The following is a 22,305-nucleotide window of genomic DNA, read 5'->3' as shown; positions in this document are numbered from 1 at the left end:
AACACTGCAATCAGTAAATGTGAAAAGAACTAAAAGAAGGATATGCCTTCAATATTTTCTTTGTCTCCTGATGCACAACAGATTTGTTGGAAACTGTCATTCTAATCGCTGCCATATTGTGAAGGATAAGTGCCACATCCCAGAACGTAGCTTTGATGTGATGTAGTACATTCACTTTTTTGGTGCCCACTACAACATCTTGGCCTGAAAAAGCGACCTTTTATCAGAATGGCTTTACAGTCAAACTACAAAGCCGAACATCAGCTACACTGGTCACCATCACCGACATCAAGAAGATAGTGAGAAACCAGGAAATGCAGTGCACTGTGGGAAAGCGATGCTGCCAAGTTGTCTTTACGAAGGTGGAATCTCATCAGATACACCCGACTGTCTGCAGTCCATAAATCACGTTGTGGCTCGGGTGTTGTTTTAGAATGACATCACCGTGTGACAGAACCTAAAACCTACCCATCCACCGCTGCTTCCCGTCTGAAGCAGCCTGCAGGGTAAGGTGTACCGTTACCCACACATTCCGACTCCAACCCAAAGCATACAACGGCTGCCGTCAGTGGAAAAATGAATGAATGAAGAAATGAATGGTCGTGGCGAACGGAGGGGCTGGTTCCACGTGAAGGAAACGCAGGCTAAGGGACGGCTGTAAGTAACGCAGAGGAGAAACTATGAAATGCTTCAACTTTGTCCTTTTGGGCCAAACCAAGCCAGCTGAAAAATCATCTCCATTAGTAACACGATGCACGGAGTTCATATAAATACATCTCATAGGGACGTTGGGCGCAATAAATAACCATTAAGCCCGATGCAGCCTGTTTGGCCCTCGCGGTGAAACCTTGTCAAGTGTTTGCCTGAAGTCAGAAAATGGCAGCGGGAGGAGATTTTGTTCATTCCACACACAGTTTTCTCCTCGTTCTTCAGCCAAACCAGCACTTTTACAGCGCTGTCCCCATCCTGCCAAGCCACAAGTCTGCTGGATGCACCAAAGTCACCAGAGCCACAACACATTATACTGATGAGCTGATGACACATCAGAGCACCCAGGCTACACACTCAAAGTGCACCACTTACAGGAAATTAATGACCACACTGATAGGCTGAAAAAAAAAGCAGCAATCTGTCTATTTCTAAGTGTTTTGCCTAGTCGCTCTAGCTGTCTCCATTTCATCAAAATGTGCAGATGGAAGCAAACCACATCTTCTATTTATCATCATCGTTGTCTCTCACCTGGCCGTCGTGACGCTGGCGTTGGTGGCGATGATTGTCATGGAGATGATGATGAGGATGAGGTGACACTGACGGAAACAAAGCTGACACTGAAAAAGGGAGATGGTGGCAGGGAAGGTGGTGCAGGTGATGGACAGACTCTCAGTGGCCGTTCCCCAAATGATGATGAACAACGGCAACGGTGATGTTGGCAAAGACAGATTGTAACGGTGGTGATAATGTCAGCTACACTTTTTGTACTGTACTTCTTTACTCTGTAGGCTACCTCATCCATAAATTATTGATATTATTAAATTATTACACAAAAACCGTGACAAAGGGCTGTTTTCTGTGCCACCGAATGTGAGTTGGTAACAGAAAGTGACAGAGCAGGCTGAGGCTGAACTCACACCCTGTCTTCTAGAGTGGTAAGTAACCAGCTGTAAACCACGGTAATGTTATTGCTATGTAGAAATATTAGAACTTAGCAGCTGCTGCGAAGACGGATGTCACCCATATTAAATAAACAGCTGTGATGTCATCCAATGTACTTTATATTCTCGACCCTCACCAGCAAACAAGGCTGATGAAGATAATGTGATGAGATCAAATGCTCTGCCATTTGTTTCTCGGCCGGTGTTCCAGACATAAAGAATTAACCGTTGAACCTTTCAATTTTTACACAATCTACTAAAAGACTTTAAAGGGATAGTTCAACATTTTGGCAAATTGGCCCATTGTCATAATCCCTATAGTTTTAGGAGAAGGGTTGTTACCTTTAATTGTTGGTGCAAGCTATTTTGAGAACGGTGGAGCAGAGCCGCGAGCTGCTCAGAGTTACGCTATACGGAGGCTAATGGGATTTCTTGGTTTCCCTCATCAAAATCATCAAATACACAATCTGACAACTCCAAACGCTCTGGTGGACAAGTTGTGACCTGCACATTCACCACGCTATGAGATAATAATGGAACATTATGAGATGGAGCCGTTTTAGAGGCAAATTGAGAGACTGCTTGCCGAAAAACTGCCCTGATGGGAATGTGCATCAGCGGTTTTGCATGAATTTACCTCGAAAACAACTCTGTCTCGTAACGTTCCGTTATTATCTCATAGCATGATGAATGTGCAGGTCACAACTTGTCCACGAGAGCGTTTAACAAAGTCTACAGGTCAACTGTGTAGGAAAATTACTGTAAATGTATAACTTTCTCTTTTTACTATGTTTTTCAGAACATTTTTCTAAAGCTTCAGTACATTTGCACATCACACACTACACTTAATGTGGTTCAACAGGAATGAACACACACTTGGTTCTGTGTGGTCTTGACATTTTTCATCCAATGTTATGAATTTTTCCATTTATTTTCTATTTCACTTATATATGTGTGTATGTGTGGCCATGTGGTACAGTAAAGGCTTTATAGGTTATGTATGTTTAAAGGGTATGCAATACAAATTTGATGACAAATTTAAGAGAAATGACAAATTCTATCAGAACAAAAGAGGGACATGGATCGGTCTTTGATTGATTTGCAGTTTGCTCTGGATCTGATCCTAAATAAAACCAACCAACACAAGTGGGCAAGAAAGTCTGTTTTTTATTTGTAACTTGTGTGTTCCAGTGTCTGTGGCGAGTTAATATCCTCTTGTCAAACACCCGTTCAAACGATAACCCACAAGTCCATTTTGTTCCTGACTTTTGTCAATAAGCTGCAATTTATTATTTATTTTTCAAACTTAAAGTGGAGACTGAGCAACACACTGTACTGTAATAAAACAGACACTGTGGCCTGTGGATTCCTCTCCTCTATTTTATCTCCCATCTCACTCCAAATCAACTGCTGCTCTGTAAACATATAGCACATCAGCATATTTCCTGGTATGTGCTCATGTTATTCTGGAAAAAGAATGTACTCTGCGCTGCAACAGGCTGCAGTTCTTCTCAAACTGGCAAAGCACTTACAGGCAAACATGTTCCTGTGTTATTGTTGGCGTTCCTCTCTAATCTGCAAACCATTTTACATAGAGCTACACAAGAATCAGCATCCTCTTTGCTAATAAGCGCTTTGCATATGTTATTAGATTGTTTTTGGAGTCCGACTGTATTTTCGCTGTTATGTGTACGTACGGATACTCAGCAGGGCAACATCCCCTTTTGCAAATGCATGTCGACACAACCATAACAGCCTCGACAACCTCAGCGATGTTTTTTGGAAACTGTGTAGAGAGAAATAATCATTTTAATGATGTCAGGCCTCTCGGACAGCCTGTCTGCAGACACGGAGCCCTGTGTTGATACTGGTAGTGTGCTGCCATACTGTCATTCATATCATTTTTCTGAAACCTCTTTATGTTCCCAATATTTTTGCCACAGATTTCAGTGGTTTGAGGAAATCGGGATATTTATTTGCTTTAAATAGAGAAAAAAAGATGCGGTTTGTTATGCTTTCATTCGTCAGGAAAGTGGAGGAACATTTCATTGGTTCCAAATAGCAACGGTTGTCACCATAAATCCATGTGCACGTATAGAAAATAGTGGGCAATGCAAGCGCGAGTGCCCCTTAAAGGAGACTCTCAGCTCAAAGTGTGTGGTTGTACAAGCAGGCGAGCAGACACATATAGGCACGGCTATAACATGCACACACACATATACGCAGACATAGTCACACTGGAAAGAATTAGGCTACATTTGCATGCAAAAGCGCAGAGGCATGCACACTTAAACACTATTTTAATAGTGTCAAACCATCACGTTTATTTATGCCTCTGGAAAGTGACGTTCACATCCTGTGTCTCACTTGTGGTTCAGTTTAGGCAACTAAAACACTGGGGTTAGGGTTATTGAAAGTGTGTGGTTTGGGGTAAACATGGAAAACAATAAACAAGACCACCAGCTTTCCCCTTTACCTTAACCCAGCGCTTTGACTGTGACCAGAAAAATGTAGCCGCAGTTACATTGAGCACAGATGTACACAGTGAGCATCGTGCTAATTTGGGGAGACTTGTATTATTATTTCTTTAAACGAATATTGGAACAAACAACATGCACAATAGTATGTATAATATACACATGCACATTTAAACAAACATCACATAAATCACATATACACTACATTACATGTGGAAAACATACACACAGTCATGTGATGGGCCACTATGGGTGTTTTGACAGTGTGTAGAGCCTGAGAGAGGCCTATGGGAACTGAATAGATAGACTGATAAAGAAGGCAATTGTCCTCTTTTTCTTTTCTTTCTTATTTAAATGGGGTGACATCTGGTATCTATGACGACCAATCGACCATAATATACAATTCACATTACACAGTACTAAGTCTGGGTCGGGTCAGGACAGGGAAACTTCACCATGCACAGAAGGACACAATCGCACATGGAGCATCCATCAGCTTTGTGTTTTGTGTTTTGACGGTGACCTTCCACTAATCCAGTTGATGTATAGTGTCTTGACCTTTCTATGCACCACAGAGAGTACCACAACAGATGCAAGAAAAGAAAGATGGTTTGTTTGAAGCTCTACGTAGAACTAGAACTCTGCCACGAAGCGGCTATCATAGGAAGTCCAAAACTACTACTATTGGGATTTCAGGGGAAAGAAACAACGCAATGCAGGTTCCAAAGAGATGTACACCTGTAGTAATGCGTAGTATGGCACACTACAGGCCAAACAATCCTAGAAAGTGACAAGAAAAAAAGAAAACAAATCCCACAACCACAACAAAATAATGAAATGGGCTCTACTCTGACCCATAAATCAGTTCTTAATCAGAACTTCTCATGTTATCCTGCTGAAAAATAAACAGACACAAGTGAAAGCATAACCTCCTTAGTGGATGTAATGATAATAACGATAATAATTATAAGACAAATACTAACTAATTGTAGCAGTGGGTGGCTGCAGTCACAGATCTGGACTCTAGATTGCCACAAAATGTCAAATATCAGTAAGATTTATAAGGTGTAAGCAGCTGCAACGTGTTCCATTAATGCTGAAAACAAAAAACAAACGTTTCAGGATCGGTTAAAGGCGATCGTGAGAAGAAACAGATCATGAGAATTTCCAATAACTGCACTTGTGACTTGTTTCATTCTCATCACGGTGAGTCAGGACTTGTCTGACTGAGCGACCTGTGCTATTTGTGTTATACATATATGGAGACATCCACAGTTGAATTACAGGGAACACTGAATACATCTCCATGGAGTTATTACACTAATTGAAATAATTCAAACTGTGTTGATAATTACCAGGATTTAAAAATACCACACTCGATATTTCAGCGGAGGAACAGAGATGTGTGACAGCTTCTGTCTCATTATGTTGAATTTACTTTTCCCTCTGTTTTCCTCTATTCTCATGTTTTTAAGAGCAGGGAGCAAAATTAGCCGCAGACGTAAATGTCCGTGTGTTTTATTTTTAAACTGTGCACTTCCAATAATACTATAATAACCCATTTTAGGCTTCACTCACTGTCCTATTTCTAGCTCTGTTCTGCAATGAAAATATTTTGGTGGAAAAATCTTTTTTAATTCGAGGGTATGCAGTCAAAGCAGTGACGTGTCCTACTGAGGGCAGATGAGGAGCTGCTAATTGATGAGTAACCTCATAATGATGAATGACTCAAGATTGATAATGGTGCTTTTTTTCTTTATCAGAGATGTGTGTCCAATACTCTTCAATCAGACACAGCCGTAAATCAGCGCAGGACGAGCAGCTGAAAGGCACGTCTATTTTAACTGTGTGTATTTTTGTCCTTCTCTCGACTATAAAAAGTCAGAGAGCAAAGTAAACAGTCTGCTGTGATTATGACTATGATTTCCTGAGAGAAATTCCAACCATAACAGCACTTATTATCGCAAGCTCTCCTCTGATTAGAGAGACTGTCATGTAAAAACAAAACGAAAATTGAAAAAAAAAAAAATGAAATATTTTTTTCAGTTCATCAAAGGGCACAGAGTCCAACCAAGGACATGGTCTGGATTGTGATGGCCAGGATCGAGGATTTACTTTCAGCCTAGCCAAAACATCTAGCGTTTCTAAGTCAACAGCCAAGCGGCGTGCCTTTAAATGATGGGTACTCCCATGGCGATGACAAGGTCTGGCCCTCGGGAGGAGAAGTGTCAGGCCTTGGAGAGGCAGCCGTTCGGTGAGTTTATGGTTTGAGTTAAAACATCACGCGATGCTGCATGAGAAAAAAAAAAGGCAACAAAAAATGTCCTCCGGTGGGTGCCAACTGGTCTCGTCAGTGTGATCTGATATGTTTCTAAAAGCAGCAGATCAGAATATCTGCTGCCACAAGAAAGATAAAGCCACATTCGTTCATTCATTTGTTTCCAGATATTGCTTACTTGGACGCTGTGAGTTTACATTGAGTCTGAGCCGGTGCTGAGTTTTCGTTATCTCTATTTTGACTAGCTAATGAAAATCGAGTTTATTTAGTCGTCATTGTTTGTGACAGAAAAGACAAAAAATAAAACTTGGAAATTCTCTTCATAACAAGTTCAGCTTCAGAAGATTGAAAACTATGCGTGTGTGGTGCTGGTCTGCGGTCTGTATGTGTGTTTGTGTTCTGTTGTTTATTGTTACCCCAGATCTATGCTGTAGTGTGGGAGAGGTAAAATATATTCTCCTTCTGTGGCCAACAGATGAGAGCTTTAAGAACAAACCATAAACAAAACATTTAAAACGGGCTGTTATAAAGAGGAAGTGCTGTGTTGGTGCAGATTGTAGTTGTGGATGTTATTTAATGCGCTGGAAACACAGGAACTGCTATAACAGTAAAGGAAATGTTAAAACACAACATTGTGAAGGTTTTACGTTTTACTGTGTGCAGGAGTCAAGTCTGTACACTGCTGGATGTGATCTAAAGATCAGTTCTATCACATCCAGTTAGTTCACTGTTGTTACTCCCATCATATTTTAATATGTAATGAAATCTGGTATGCTGAGTTTGAAACGACCTTTTTTCTGACCCTCACTGGAACTACATCCTAGACAATCATGTCTGACGATAATTAATAATTTTGCGTGACACATAAGGTCCTCTATCTGATGACCCGTGTTGCACTTTCTGATTATTTGACTCTGCACAGAGAATTTATTGGCCTCTTTTATCAGACACGCGCCACATCCTGAGACTGATCTGAGTGCATCGGCCAAAACTACCAATAAATAAACGCTGTCCGGTGACACGACCCACCAAATTTGGTAATATATTTAGGGTAAAGGGGAACAAAAATATTTGGTATCAAAGCATATGGGTAAACTGGTTTAGACCTTTCTACTGCAGATATTATACTTATTGTACCTCATACAACCCCACTTCAAAAAAGCTGAACTATTCCTTTAAATGTTATTTATATAGCACCTATTAAAACAAATGTTACAAAGTGTTGTACAACACAGCAACGACCAATACAATGAAATAAAATCAAATAAAATCAGGAAAAGCTCTCTGATAAAAAAATTGTTTTAAAGGGACAACGAGGAATTTTGGAAAGCGAAGTGTTTCACACACGCGCACGGTGAAATTCTTGGACTGGCGCAAGACGGACGTCTTGCCAAGAATGTTTTCATTCATCAAGTATGAAAGTCGGAGGTTCAAAGACAATCAGATACCGTCGTAGTTCCGACCATAAACAGCGATTCGGCGGCGTTATTACCATGATCCACCGGGCAGGAAACCGAAAGTAAGGAAACGCTGGTCGGCTCGCCCAGGATTTCCACCACTAATAATAATAATAACAAAATAACGCCAAAACCATATATTTATTGAAAATGGACCCATTAACAAGTGTGGGTAACGTAGATTCATCCACATTAAGACTTTATGTCTTGTTGAGACTTTCCTTCCTGTGTCAGTGCACTGACCGGTGGAACAATTTCTCATGTCGGGGCTTCAATACAAGAGGGACATTACAGACTAGCAGTATGGAGGTATTTGGATGTTTTTTGGTGTGTCTTTTTGGACGAAGAAAAGTGAGCCCCATTCACAACCATTATATGGACAAATACTGCTGTGCGGACCCCCCCGTAACTCCGAGAAGGCACGGAGGACTCTGAAAATTCTCCCAGCCCTTATATTAGTCGACATGAGGGTGAGTAGATAATGAGTGAAATTTGAATTTTGGGTGAACTATCCCTTAAGTTTCTGTTACCAGCGGATCATTTCACAGTAAACACACATACACAATCAGACGGAAAGGTGCTGCATTACCTGCTCCCTCCTCATCGTGACTCGTGAAAGTGAAAGTGAAACTTAAGTGAGAGCCGGGTTCCTGCCATGCTCCTAAAAGCTGCTTAGTGCCAGTGAAGGCGATACAGACCCCCTCAGGCCATGACAGAGGTGTCATTCAACCTGTTGTAAGTCGATGTACCATCACAAAAGTTATGAAAATATTATATGAAGGCTGAAAAGTTCCTTAGTGTTGGTTTAAGGAAAGATTTAAAACATGACACTGACGTAGCTGACCTAGAGTCTTGGGGCCCTAACTGAGATCGCTTTGTCCCCCTTTGTCATCAGTCAGGCCCCAGGGACAGCTATGAGACCTTTACCTGAAGATTACCTGATGAGTGCGAGCAGAAGTGTAAGATGATAAAAGGCCTGCGATATAGTATACAGGACCAAGACCACCGAGTGCTTTAAAAGTAATCAATAAGATCTAAAAATCAACCCTAAACCATACTGGTAGCCAGTGTAAGGAAGCTAATCTGAGACCTACACCTTTCTAAAGCAACGATATAACCTTCATGTAGTGGTAGAGGCTCATTGTAGTGGTAGAGGCTCCCTCAACAGAGAGCATGTACAGTGGGTGTTTGGCTGCTCTGGCTTCTATGACTCACTCAGATACATTCAGGGGAGATGAAGAAATACAGAAACAACAACAAGCACCAGGAGACAATGAGTGATAACAGCAGAAACAACAGGGCCTCAGCAGTAAACCCTCCAAACCCACAGGGACCTCACAGATCAAACAAATAGTAGCATCTCTGCACATGCCTGCTGTTTATCCGTCTGAATATGCTGTGATACTTTACACCAACAAACTACTGGCTTAAGTAGCTTTATAAAACCAAGCCAACATCAGTACTGGACGCTTGAAAAGTCTGAAACTTTGCATCAGCAATCAACTGCTAAAAAATGATACCAGGAGTACTTTGTCTTGGCGTCTGCGCGGGCCTGTATCTGCTGCGTTTGTTTTTGCCAATAGTCAAACAGTGTAAGAGAAACAAGCCGTGTGATGCTGCGGGAAAAAGCCGCGAGGCCGTTAACCCCTCTGCCTGGGCAACAATAGACTGCATACAACCGGGGGGCTCGGCGCGGAGGCTCTTTCCTCACACCAAACCAGATACACGGGAAAGTTTAATGTTCATTTGATGACTTGGCTAAACAAAACATGTTTATACTTCCTTCCCCTGTTGCTAGGCCTCACCTTGAATGCACTTCTCTACTGCTTTTCCAGCTCTGAGGTACCTTTATTAACATTAATCACCCCTCCCTTTAACTAAATTGGGGGGCTGTTAATCTAAGTGTATTTTAATGGAACACTTCAGAAGCAACTCCCTCAATTACATCAACTCTTTCCAGCATGGTCCCTATTAAAAACAACCTTTCATTTAGGGTGGGGGAACCCACAGACAGAGCGAGAAACAGAGAGAATTAAGGGAGCCTTGGCTAATCAGTTTCACCTGCCAAAGTGAAAGCATGTACCACAGACTGCTGTTTATAAGTATATTTTATATCAGACACATGGCTCTGTTTATAAAACATTAAGCTACAATTTTACATTATGGGTACTTACCCCGAGTTTGGTGGAAATTTGGGGCCCTCCCTGGTTGTGTGTTGCTAAATGGCCACGTTGATGTCATGGAGGTTAAGCTCACTCAGCCTCTCAGTCCGTTTGAATGAATTTCCTCTGTAACTCTAATTCACACAAACAACCTCCTACAATCAAAGACAGCACTTAAGGAGCTGGGAGCAGAACATCTGCCAGCCTTTGAGAATCTAAACAAGGGGGCTGAACACCGCCGGGCTTTGAATGGACCGATGGAGATTTGGCTGCGTGAGCCGTTGAAGGATGTGTTTGTAATTGTGGTGGAAAAAAAAAGAGAAAAGGAATTGGAACAAATCGCAGTTTGCTTTGACAAATGTGTGAAGGAAATGCTTTAGCGAGGTAGGATTATCTTTGTTTTGGTTTTGTTTTGTTTGTTTTGTTGGTAGATGTGCTGCCCGCTTTCACATGTGGCATGTGATTCAGGAGTCAGAAGACGTTCAGAGACTGAACTGGTGAACACAGATCAGCAGCTAAGTGGTCGCAATCATCATGACCCAACAAGTGGTCACCATAAATCACCGGAAAGTGCTGCTTCCAAAGTCATCAACCATCACCTGACACTTTACTCACCTGACCTCTCCGCCACACATGAGAGAGGCTGTAGTGTTGTAGTGCTCAAGACCGGTCTGAAAACCACATTTTCAGGGTCTTGGTCTTGTCTCAGAATCAACTACATTTGGTCTCGGTCTTGTCCCGGTCGAGCTTGGATTTTTTCTCAAGACCAGTCAAGACCACAGCTGCAGTGAAATCTTTTTTTTTTTAACTGCAAATGTCTCTCTCTGTCACTCGCTTACTTTGGTTTATGTGATGTAATTCAATACTTTAACAACAACTTTAAGATGATTAAAATGGTTCTACAAAAGAGTATGGTTGTGCGTAACCATCTGAAAACCTTGCACCAGTGTCAAAAGTGGGAGACTTTGTGCTTCTATTCATTCCAAACTTTGTTTCAATTAAATAAGGTTTAGATTTTATAGAGAATTATATTTTCTTTTTAGCTGAGGAATAATGTAAATACCAAGCCACATGACTATTATGATGAGTACTGGTACTGAATAGAAAATGGTCTTGCCCCTCCTTGGTCTTGGTCTTGACTCGGTCTTGGGTTTGGTGGTCTTGACTACAACACTAAGAGGCTGACGGCACTAACCACACTGCAGTGTCGCAACCTGCAGCACATTAAAGGGAAACTATGCAAATCCGGTCGCTTTTCCGCTGTTTTGCTAACCCTCCTCCTGGCCATGTGCATTTGTTTAGAACGCAGCCGGCGAAAAATCAATCCATGGAGCGGTGGATAACGTTATACAGTATAACACGATGTTATGACGTGTATATTTGTGTAGCCTTAACAAAATATTGTGGGTTACGGAGACGAGAACTGGGACACCGGGGTGGCGGCCAGGTACTACACTGATGTTGCAAAGTTGGTTTTCAGCCATGAGACGCCAGGTGGAAGACAGAGAGCCTCTATTCTCACTCATAACGAGTCACAAGTCATGTAGTAAACTATCACAATTACTTCGGAGCTGTTTAATTAAGATAAAAATGTAGCATAGCCACAGGAATAATCCTGCTTAGTTCCTCTTTAAATATAACACAAGGCAAAAATACAGTAGTAAAGTGTTGATCTGGGAAGTAACGGGAATAAAAATAATTGGTTGCGTAGAGAAGTTCTGTGTAGTTTATTTCACACTGGAGAAAAGCAACTGGCTTCTCCGTGCATTACAGACAACAGCATTGCCAGCACAGTCTGTGATGCACATTAACTGTGCTGAGCTCCGCTCTCAGTCTCAGTGTTTTTTTGCTGCTGATGCGAGGCCTAACAAAGTAAAAGTTAGCCTACTGGCAGGCTAACGTGCCTCAGTTTAACACCAGCCGTCAAGACACAGCAACAGTTACAGTCACATTATAAACAAGTGGGGAAGCGGTGACCTCAGTCAAAGTGGAAAAGTTACTCAAGGTTCGACTTCTCTGTCTGGGCGATGATGGGGCTATTTTTTATTTTTTTTGCAGGAGCCCACTGCATCAGATGGCGCTGAGTTATTTCATGCAGTACTAAAGGATAACACTGGTGATACTCTATATTTTTGTTATGGAATATAAATCCAAGGAAAACCCAACAGTGTGTTAGTCCTTTCAGTACACTTATTCTTCCCTAACCTGTGTGTGGCACTCAGCCTCTGGCCCATTCACTCGCACTGAAGGCATAAGGGTGATGAATACTTTTATCTTAAAAAAAAAAGGCTTTATTATTTCCTTTATATACACAGATGCTACTTGTTACTTTGATTTTCATGGGATTTGTCGACAATGAGAATATAGAAAGGTTTTATCCTTTAAACAGGCAGCTCCAGTGATTTAGTGGGTCATGAATTGATCAGCACAGTCGGTGGTGTGTAGCAAGTCTTCTACAAGTAGTTGGACGTCGAGTGAGGTCTATAAATCATTGTTAGGATGGGAAGAGTTTCACACGGGCAGTAGGGGGTAAAGTAATCACTAATGGAGCGTATCTGTAACCTTATTCCCGTCCAGATCCGCCATGTGTTTAATTTTTATGAACTGCAAACAGCTAAATCAGTGTCTGGGCTTTCGAAGATATTTGAAATTACTGGTGACTATTTCTTGTTTGAAAGGACTGTCTGCTGAAAATTGCACTCGAGAGCGCTGTTCACGCCACCGAAGCGTGATCCAACCCAGACTCTTGTCCAGTTGCCACTTTTTCTTCGATCTTGCGGCCAGGCCATGCTGTTATTGTTCGAGGGCGTCAATGTCAATTGCACAAGTTGAGTACGACAGATTGCACTTTGTTGGTGGGAGGGCAACTCATGAAGAGCAGACACACACGCATACACATCTCTGTAATTTCAGAGCCTGATTACAGTGAACACAGTCTACGCATTATTGAAAGGGCTCAGTCTTCTGGTATTCTGTACTAGTCTGACTCAGGGCAGACCTACAAGGCTTTGTGTAATGTTGGATCTCTCTGATAAATTGGCCATCAAGCTGAAGTTGATGAGCAATTTGCTTGAAGGAATGCATATTTCTGATGTGAGTTTACATATCAGAAATGTGGGCATTTCTGAAACACACAAACTGAATTCCGATCGGTTGACTGTCTCACCGTTTCTGACATTTGCCCTTACTATATAAAGCATCAATGTCCACTTGCTAAAGATGAGGTATTTTTGTTTTTTGCTCTTTGTTATAAGCAGGGGAGGGGGGGATTTGTAAGTTTTCTGTGCTGCCAAATGTGGTTTTGTGGAGGGAGCAGGTGGTGGAGCTCCAACCAATGTTGCAAAATACAATAGAAGGAGTTAGAAGTAAACAGCTGGGATGAGTCTGAGGGAATCAGAGTTAGTAATCTGTCACGGAACTATTGTTTGTTCATTGTTGCCTGTGATCTTGTTTGGTTCTGTGCAAATACTCAATAAAGAAAGTTTGGGTAACACTTTATTTGATGCCTATCTCTATGACGCATTATAACCATACTTATAATGCATTATAAATATAGTTATAATTGACTTATAAACGTGTATATCTATCATTATAAACACTCAGAAATTATCATAAGGCTTTATAACAATAAGAATAACACATCATATAGCATTTCATTATGGCTTATAAGGTCAAGTATTATAATAGAGTTATAATGCTCTATAATGTGTTACGCTTATTGTTATAAAGCCTTATGATATATTATGATATAATGATAGTTATACACGTTCATAAGTCAATTATAACACATTATAACTATGTTTATAATGCATTATCGATGTGGGCATTGTCAGCAAGTTACTAACAATTATAACGTATTATAATACCTGACCTTATAAGTTATGATAAAATGCTTTATAGTGTGTTATGATTATTGTTATAAAGCATTAGGATCATTTATGAGTGTTTATAACTATAGGTATACAGTGCTGTAACTGCATTATAAGTATGGTTATAATGCATTATAGATATAGGTGTCAAAGTGTTACTAAAGTTTGGATCTATCTAAAAAAAAGAAAAAAGAAAAAATAGCTGTTAACGCCGATGTTGGTTGCGTAGGGGTATCTGACCAGAGAGGAAGGAGTTAAACGAGGATGGTACCTGGGACCCAGCTCATCCTCACACCTCCAGGTGAACTCTCCGAAGCTCTCGTAGCGCTGGTTGTAGTGGTAGAGGACGCGGTGCAGGGTGGGAGCGCCCAGGTCCATCAGGGTGTTGTAGGCCGTCTGCTGCTCCTTCCCGCTGGTGTAGCCGTTGAACAGGTTGTAGATCTTGTCGGCTATCTCTGCAAGGGATGAAAACAATCAGACGTCAACACGAGCTCCGTGCGGCGGCGTGGCTGCTGCTGCTGCATCTGAAGTAATGAGGGATGTCAGCAATCAGCGCACGGCTTACTAATGTTTACCAAACTGATCTGTTGGTGCTACTTGATACCAAACAATCCTCGGGGGAGGAGGAAGGAAGAGCCCTCATGTCAGTGACTCATCTTTCACTACTTTGCTGCTGTTTTGGAGACACAGTTATGGTTCTGATGTGTTTCTTCCCCTGGGTGGAGAACTTTCCCCTCCAGTATTTACATCAGAATTTCTGAAGATAATTATAGGACGGATCAGCCCTGTAGCCAGAGGACACTTCAATTACTGTATGTGCATCTGTTTTTGACAGGACCACGTTTTGTGTCAACTTTAAACAGAGTTAATGGAAATTAAAGGTAGGCAGGTTTGTTGGTGATGCGATGCTCTTTCCCACCTCTACTGCAGCACCACTTTGCTCTCTAGATTAATACAACAGATGTCATTTTACATGCATATCTTGCGATCAATACCATTTTAAAATGGATAAATCATTAATATAACCCTTTAAAACACTAACTGGAGGGATATTTCCTTCGGATGGGAAATGGTTTTTCAGAGGTCGTCAGGTTATCCACCTGCCTGGTTAACGACCACAATAAAACAGAGCCACAGAGTGCTAATATTGCATTTCATATCATTTCCATTACCCAGGAATTAAAATTAACAACATAAGCTGGGTAGTGTCAAACTTCAGTGGTTTGAGAAACTCAAATCTGCAGCAGGATCTCCAATAGTGTTATTAGATTTTAGAACCTCTATCGGCACAGAGGGTGGCAAAAGAGTTCAGCCCTGAACCCTCTGGAACTTTTCACCTTATGGTACAGCACATGAGAATACTCTAAGTGAAAACCTTTTTCATCAAATGAAACATCATAAAAACAAAAAACTGGAAGCTTTTGGTCATATCTGGAGAAACATGCTGATTGGTCTGTTAATTGACCTATGACCTACTGGTTTGATTATATCAAGATTATTGTGTACACAGTAAAGAGGCAGTGTTTAGCTCAATTGGTAGAGCAGCCACCCAATGTATTGAGGCTACAGTCCTCACTGCAGGAGGCCCCGGTTTGAATCCAGCATCGAGCGGCCCTTTCCTGCATGTCATTAACCCGCTCTCTGCCTCTCTCTGTCTTTCTATCAACTGTGCTTTCCATTACAGGTGAAGAAGCCCAAAAAATATACTTTAAAAAATGCTTTATTTAAAAAAAAAAAAAAAAAGATTATTGTGTACTGTATAAATAGTGAGCAAGATGTCACCGTCACTCCAACAGGAAAGTCTACAGACACGCTTTAGTTATTCCACCTGGGTTTTGAGAGGGACTTACGAAAATGTACAAGTGACTTTACAAATAGAGTACAAGTGGTTCATGTTGTCTGTTTTCGAATGATGCATGCAGTAAAGTCTGTGAAGAGAAAGATACTTTGCAGCATTATTTGCAACTGCTGTGTTGGTTATTGTTGGAACTCATATCGTCGAGCATTTATAGCATTTATTATGATGTTGGGCTGCCCCCTGGTCAGGTCTGCTCTGAGGGAGAACTTGAGTCTCATAAACAGCTCTGAGTGCATCACTCACTCTGTTAACTGGTCTTTAAAGATCAATATTTTATACTTTTACTGTGTTTTATTTGAGGTGTTGACCCGTAGGAGGATAATACTGCTGTCCTAAGAACCAGTAACAACTGACAATGAGCCAGTCAGAAGAGTGGAGTCCCTCTGGTGCCTGCGTAGTTGTGACATCACAAAGTTAAAGCAGAAGTAAGCGATCCGGTCGTTTTGGCTAACTTCCTGTCAGCCAATGGAGTTAGCAGTCCCCGCCCTCGTCCCTATGTCACCACATGCCCCTTTATGCCGTTCTCTCTCCTCATTGGATAAAGGTTGTAGGATACAAGGAAAGTTTTCTCCTCGGCTTACAGCAGAGCAGAGTGACTGACAGACCCATGTTTCAGACCAAACACTCTATATAAGTGATTGCTGTCGGAAGATATAACGATTTAAGACTTATATTAACACAAACATTCCGCCTACTTCTGCTTTAAAGAAGTCCTGACAGCTCATTAAGGCTCAGAGTATGAACGGAGGCTTTCTTAGTATTAATACAGAATGTAGACCTGCTTTACAATCAAAGAGGACGTGCTATCGGTGAAATCGGGCAGACGTCAGACAGACAACATGTAACAGGATAAACAAGCGTCTATGTAAACAAGTGGTCTGCCAGCACCAGGCAAAACAAAACAGGCATGACAATATGTTGTCATGGTGATGTCGTATTGTTTACCTGACCCACGTTTTACCGTCTTTCTCTCGTGGAGTAAAATGACATCCGGTTGGTTTGCCAACGGCCGTCTGCCTGACTGCACCTGAATGCAACATCAGTGCCTCCGTCCTTCCTCACACTACACAGTGGTGACAGGTTTTTTTTTTGGGGCGTTTTTTTTTGCCTTTTATTTGACAGCACACAGTATAGATAGACAGGAAAGGGGGAGGCAGAGAGAGGGGGAATGACACGCAGGAAAGGTCTGCCCGACGCGGGATTCGAACCGAATTCGAAATGCAACATGGCAGCCTCGGTTCGGTGCGTCGCCCACTTATGTATTTGTAACGACTTGTAACAACTCATTCTAAGGTACGAGAAAGCTTTCATTTGTATGCGGGTGTGATTCCACTTCAGTGAAATACGTATTTATGAGAGCAATATTTGATTTTTGCTAATAAAAAGCCAAATAAGTTACATACTGGGGCTTTAATGTTTATTTTTTGAGTTCTTGAAACATAACTGGACAGAAAGCGCAAATCTATTATATTGGGTTTCACGTCACCATTTACATTTACACATTTGACAGATGCTTTTAGGACTTAAGTAACATCACGATTCGGGCAAGGCTTTTTGTATAACTGTGGCACAATGTAAAAAAAAAGTCACCACGAGTCAGCGCCGATCAGGCCTGAAAGATGATTCTCCTCTCTGACTTTAGTCTGTGTCTCTCCTCACCTTGTGCTTTGACGTCATCCACAGTTGGACATGGGGTTTTGATGGTGACCTCACTCGGACTGGAGCGCCGCCCTGTGTTGTCTACTGCCCACAGCCGGAACCTGCGTGCATAAACACACAGACGCACGCACACACACACACACACACGGACAGACACAGACACACGCTGTTGATTGTGAGTGATAAACTGTTTTTTCAGTCAAAATGAATCTTGCTGAACCACACATCTGGCAGCTGCTGCTGTTCCCGCTGCTGGTAAATCAATTAAAAGACTTCCCTTGGTGGAGATGAGAGCCTGTGTTATCAATACAAGAGCTTTCACTGGTGCCAGACTGACATTAAGCATGATCTCTGATCGGGGAGGGAGCTGTCAGTTCACTGAATGGATATCTCCACCTAGTGGCCAAAATGCAACTTGCAGCCACCTGCGACGATGGCAAGCCGTTCAAACAGAAGCAGAGGATCGAGGATGGGTAAAAAGAGAGAAGAGAGAAAAAAATGCACTGTCTCTTATCATCAACCTGGATTTATTTAAAGCTGTATTCATGTTGCATGAAACAATAAATGTACCACATGTGCACATTTCAGACTCTAAACAGTAAAACCTTTCTCAGAGAGTGAACTTTTGTTGCAGCTGCAGAGAGTTTTCCTTGGTGTGCCTTCATGTACTCAACTCTTGCCATCCAATATATTTCCCCCCCTTACAAGGCACCAATCTCAGGCTTTAATGTGGACTCTGTCTATATGAGGGGTGTGCGGCACGCTGCCCTATGGGGGGAGGGGGCGGGGGGTCCTGGCCTGGGCTCAGAGAGATGAATGAGCTGCCAGACGGGATGGAGAGAGCAGAAGCCAAACTGATGCTGAGATTAAAAGGGCATGTGCAGCCCACATACGTCCAGACTGTTTGAAGAGGCTCCGTCGTCGGGCTTCTTGCCCTTATTTCTATTTGCTTTTGTTGTGCTCACGCTCTTGTCCCCTCTGCGCCTCACTCTTGATCTTTTTCCTCTCCACTCTTTTGCTACAGTTAAAACTTTTCCACTGCTCTCTTTTCTCTCCCACTCCTGCATTTCTTTCACACCACCTTGCTCTTCCTCTGCGTTGTGTGTCTGTGTGTGTGTGTGTGTGGCTTCGTTCCTGGCAAGCTGCTTGTGAGATAAGTGTCAGCATGTGTATGAGAGCATCTGAGTATCCGGTGTGTGAGTCTATGTGTTGTGTGTGAGTGTGCTCAGAGGGAAAAAAACACACGTCTTGATCACCGAGTCACATTGTTAAACTTCTTGTCTCTGCAGGCATACACACTTACACAGAACACACATATTTGAATCTAACATGGAATGAAAGCCATATTTAATAGTCTTTTCTTCCCTCTAATATCTTGTAAATTATTTTAGAGTTTATTTTTTTCTTAAGATCTGACTAGAACCTCTGTACTTAAGGAACACACATGAATAGATTTTTTGGTCATGAACTTTTGACTTAGCCATAATTTGACCTACTTACATTGTTTGACTTATGAGGAGCAAATAAATCATAGTTGATTAGAAAGAATATGTAATTAAAAGACTGAACTGAACTAAAGCACCAAAGACTGTGGGATGAACCCTGCCTTTTGACTGGCTCAAATACTCTCCAATTAGTGTCTGCTAAGGTTCATTAATTCACTGTGTAGGATCTGAACCGACTTTGAAAGATGATAACCTCATTAAAACGTATAAATACAAGAAGATCAATATCAAATGTGTCTGATTGTTCAAGACATAGATAAGAGGAGTCAGTGATTACATATCTTTTATTTCTACATCTAATATTTATAAAAGTCAAGTTGTCAAATATTCACTAACAACACAAAACCAGCGTTGCCAATGGAAAGTAGCTATTGATTGCCGAAAGAGCTGCTGGACGTTGCTCTATGACACACTGTGCTACTTGGCATATCTGTGACATTTGTGCGTTCTGCCAAGTCTCAGCTGGTTCCAGCGCTTCATCCGTTTTGCCTTTCTTCCTCTCTCTCTGCATTTAGGTATATTTTAATAAAGCTGTTCTCAATTATATAGATTTTCTTTCTGCTGTCAGACAAAAAGAACAAGTCTGACTGAAATGCAGCCTGTTCAGTTAAACAGCAGTCACCTCATGGCCCTTTCCAAGCTGCTGCCATGCACCGCTAGAAAGCTGATTTTATAACCACAATGTTTTCTTACAAAATCACAAAACACACCAGTTAAAGGAAACAACTGTGCAGGGATTTTAATGATATTTACATGGAACAATTATCACTCAGGGTGAAAGTTAGAAGCAAAAGTCTGCCCATTTATGTCTGTGCCAGCTCCAATAATGTTCTGATTCTAGTAAACAAAGTAAGAATGAACAGACACAGCTATAGTATATCATATAAAGGAAAGGTACTTACATGTATGTGGTGTCAGGCTCCAGGCAGCGGATGATCATACTGACTGAGGAGGACAGGAGGTTGGGGATGTCCCCCAACATCACACATGGAGACCTGGCCCCTGACAAGATGTCATCCACAAAGCTCAGAAGGGTCTCTGCAGCAGAGAGAAAGACAATAGGACATTCCTATTGAGTCATCGCAATTGCATGTATTCCTTTATTTATATAAATGCATTTATTCAGTAATAAAATAAAAAATAAAAATCAGTTGTGAAGGGTTATACAGTAGTCTGTCTTAAAAAATACTGATTCCTGCAAACACTTTTGGTCTTTTTCACTGACCTATTGTCTAAATGGCAGATTTACCATTACAAAAATCTCCATTTGAATTAGATTCCAACAGTTCATCAAATCAAATGGTAATTGTACAAATAATAAAACAATTTTTAAAAACCACTCTGAGGTTAGATGAGGACAGTTCTTCTGAACTTCGTCGGGAATAAATAAAATACATGAATCCCAGAAACATGCCTGTTGTTAGAGAGGGCCAATTAATGTAACTTGACATTAGACATGGCTCTCTGCTGTGTAAACAGACATCAAATATAAAACAGATGAGCATTGCTCTGTTCAGCCACAACACACACTTGTAAGTACAGCATGTACCTGTGGATGAAACATCATGTGCTGTTTTACTGAGGCTGAAAAGTGAACAGACTGCTATATTTTAAGGGCAGAAGGTGAAAAATCAAATGTGTAACAATAAGATTTTAATGATTAGATGCAGGCATTTATTCTGAAAAACATGGGCAAAAGCAGCTGATGCACTGCAGTGCTGCGCATACAGTATTTGTACTCTGTAGCTTCACTATTGCAGATGGATGTCAGAGGCCACCTTGACAGAAGATGCTCAGAAAGAAGAGTGTTTCTCAGTCACTCTTCGCCCACCTTTCCCAGCAGATTCAAAATTCACAGGCTTACCAACCTTTCAGCTAAAAGTTTTCTTTCACCTCTAGCCTAGCACCCCCCGATTTCTGCATAATCCTCATGTACACTGTTTTGATGCCTGGAATAGTCTTGACATCTCCAAGGTTATAAGAGAAGCTCAAAAAAAAAAAGAAAAAAAAATCAATATAAAGGTTATAGCTACAACTTCTTCATCAAAACGATTATTTTTTCAAAAATATTACATCCACAGAATGGGGTGTAGAATACACAATTCATTCATCCATTCATTCATTTTCTATACCGCTTATCCTGCACTAGGGTTAGGGTGAGCTGGAGCCTATCTCAGCTGACTTCATGCAAGAGGCGGGGTACACCCTGGACAGGTCGCCAGTCTATCGCAGGGCTAACATATACAGACAACCATTCACACTCTCATTCACACCTACAGTATTAGCCTAACCTGCATGTCTTTGGTTTGTGGGAGGAAGCCGGAGTACCCGGAGAGAACCCACGCATGCACGGGGAGAACATGCAAACTCCACACAGAAGGGCCCCAGCCGGCCGGCGGGTTCAAACCCAGAACCCTCTTGCTGTGACCTCTTGCACAATAGTAGGCCTATAGAAATAAATTGTTTTATAAATTTTGACGGGTCCAAAATATATAAACATTTACATCTGGTTACATTGGCAACGTCGGCATGAAATGATCTCTGCGCCAACAGCTAAGTACATTGATGTCACGTGAGGCGGAGCTCAGGGGGGGCAGATCCTGATAGCTCTGTGGAGAAATGGCATCGTGCTAATGCTAATGTTAACTAATGGTTTGCCGCTACTGTAATGTTTCCGGTGCAGGCGTGATGCTGCGGGTTTGTTGGTTTCGTCTGCAGGTGAGTTAGTGTGAAATGATTCAGATGTGTTTCCAGCCCGCTGTCAACACCGGAGCTGCTACTCGTTAAATACGGTTAGCGTTAGCTACTAGCCGCTCCCTATAGGCGTACCTGGCAACCAGTACTAAATGAAGGTTGGAGCGAGAGCGGGCGAGTGCGAGTGCAACACTTACTGGCCGGGAGGAATTAAACTTGTAGCTAATACCTTTCAAGTTGAATTTAATTTACATTTGTAACATGATTAAAAAGAGGCATTTTCCTCTCCATTTTTAAAAAATATTTTAAAAGTTTTATTTTTGTGTCAAATACAGTGCAATGTAGGATTTTCTTCTTCTTTATTTATTTATTTATTTTTTTAATTTCCACAGTTATGTCAAACTATTAAAGTCAACTGTAGTTTTGCATTTCTTAATATTGAAAATCTGGCTGAGCAGATATTTGATCAGGGATCATAACACCTGTATTCACCTGAGCCTGCCACATGAAAGAGAAGAAACCCTCTGACCTCCTCCTCCTTGGGGCTCCTTTCCTGCTGCTCAGGCTGCTGGTGACACATGCAGTTAGCTATGTTTTCCCAGCTGGCAGTGCGTACGTCAAAAGGGCATTTGGCCACCGGGGTGTGTGTTTCACCGTAAAGAGGAAAAACCCTCTGCTTGGAAAAGCCAAGACT

The 22,305-nt window shown here is 41.6% G+C and overlaps 1 protein-coding gene across 1 annotated transcript in view; it reads right to left on the bottom strand.

The window, feature by feature from the left end:
- The window catches only part of astn1 (astrotactin 1), a gene marked incomplete at both ends in the record, with an annotated part of 556,709 nt that overhangs the window by 2,622 nt on the left and 531,782 nt on the right, over nucleotides 1–22,305 (bottom strand). The window contains 3 exons of the mRNA XM_083991516.1: nucleotides 14,167–14,350; nucleotides 17,413–17,513; nucleotides 19,820–19,955. Coding sequence (XP_083847642.1) covers nucleotides 14,167–14,350; nucleotides 17,413–17,513; nucleotides 19,820–19,955 — 421 coding nt within the window. The remainder of the gene's footprint in view (nucleotides 1–14,166; nucleotides 14,351–17,412; nucleotides 17,514–19,819; nucleotides 19,956–22,305) is intronic.

The sequence above is a fragment of the Trachurus trachurus genome (assembly GCF_905171665.1).
Source record: "Trachurus trachurus genome assembly, chromosome: 17".
Classification (NCBI taxonomy): domain Eukaryota; kingdom Metazoa; phylum Chordata; class Actinopteri; order Carangiformes; family Carangidae; genus Trachurus; species Trachurus trachurus.
Note: the sequence above shows the minus strand (reverse complement) of the source record. Positions and strands in the feature narration are given on the sequence as shown.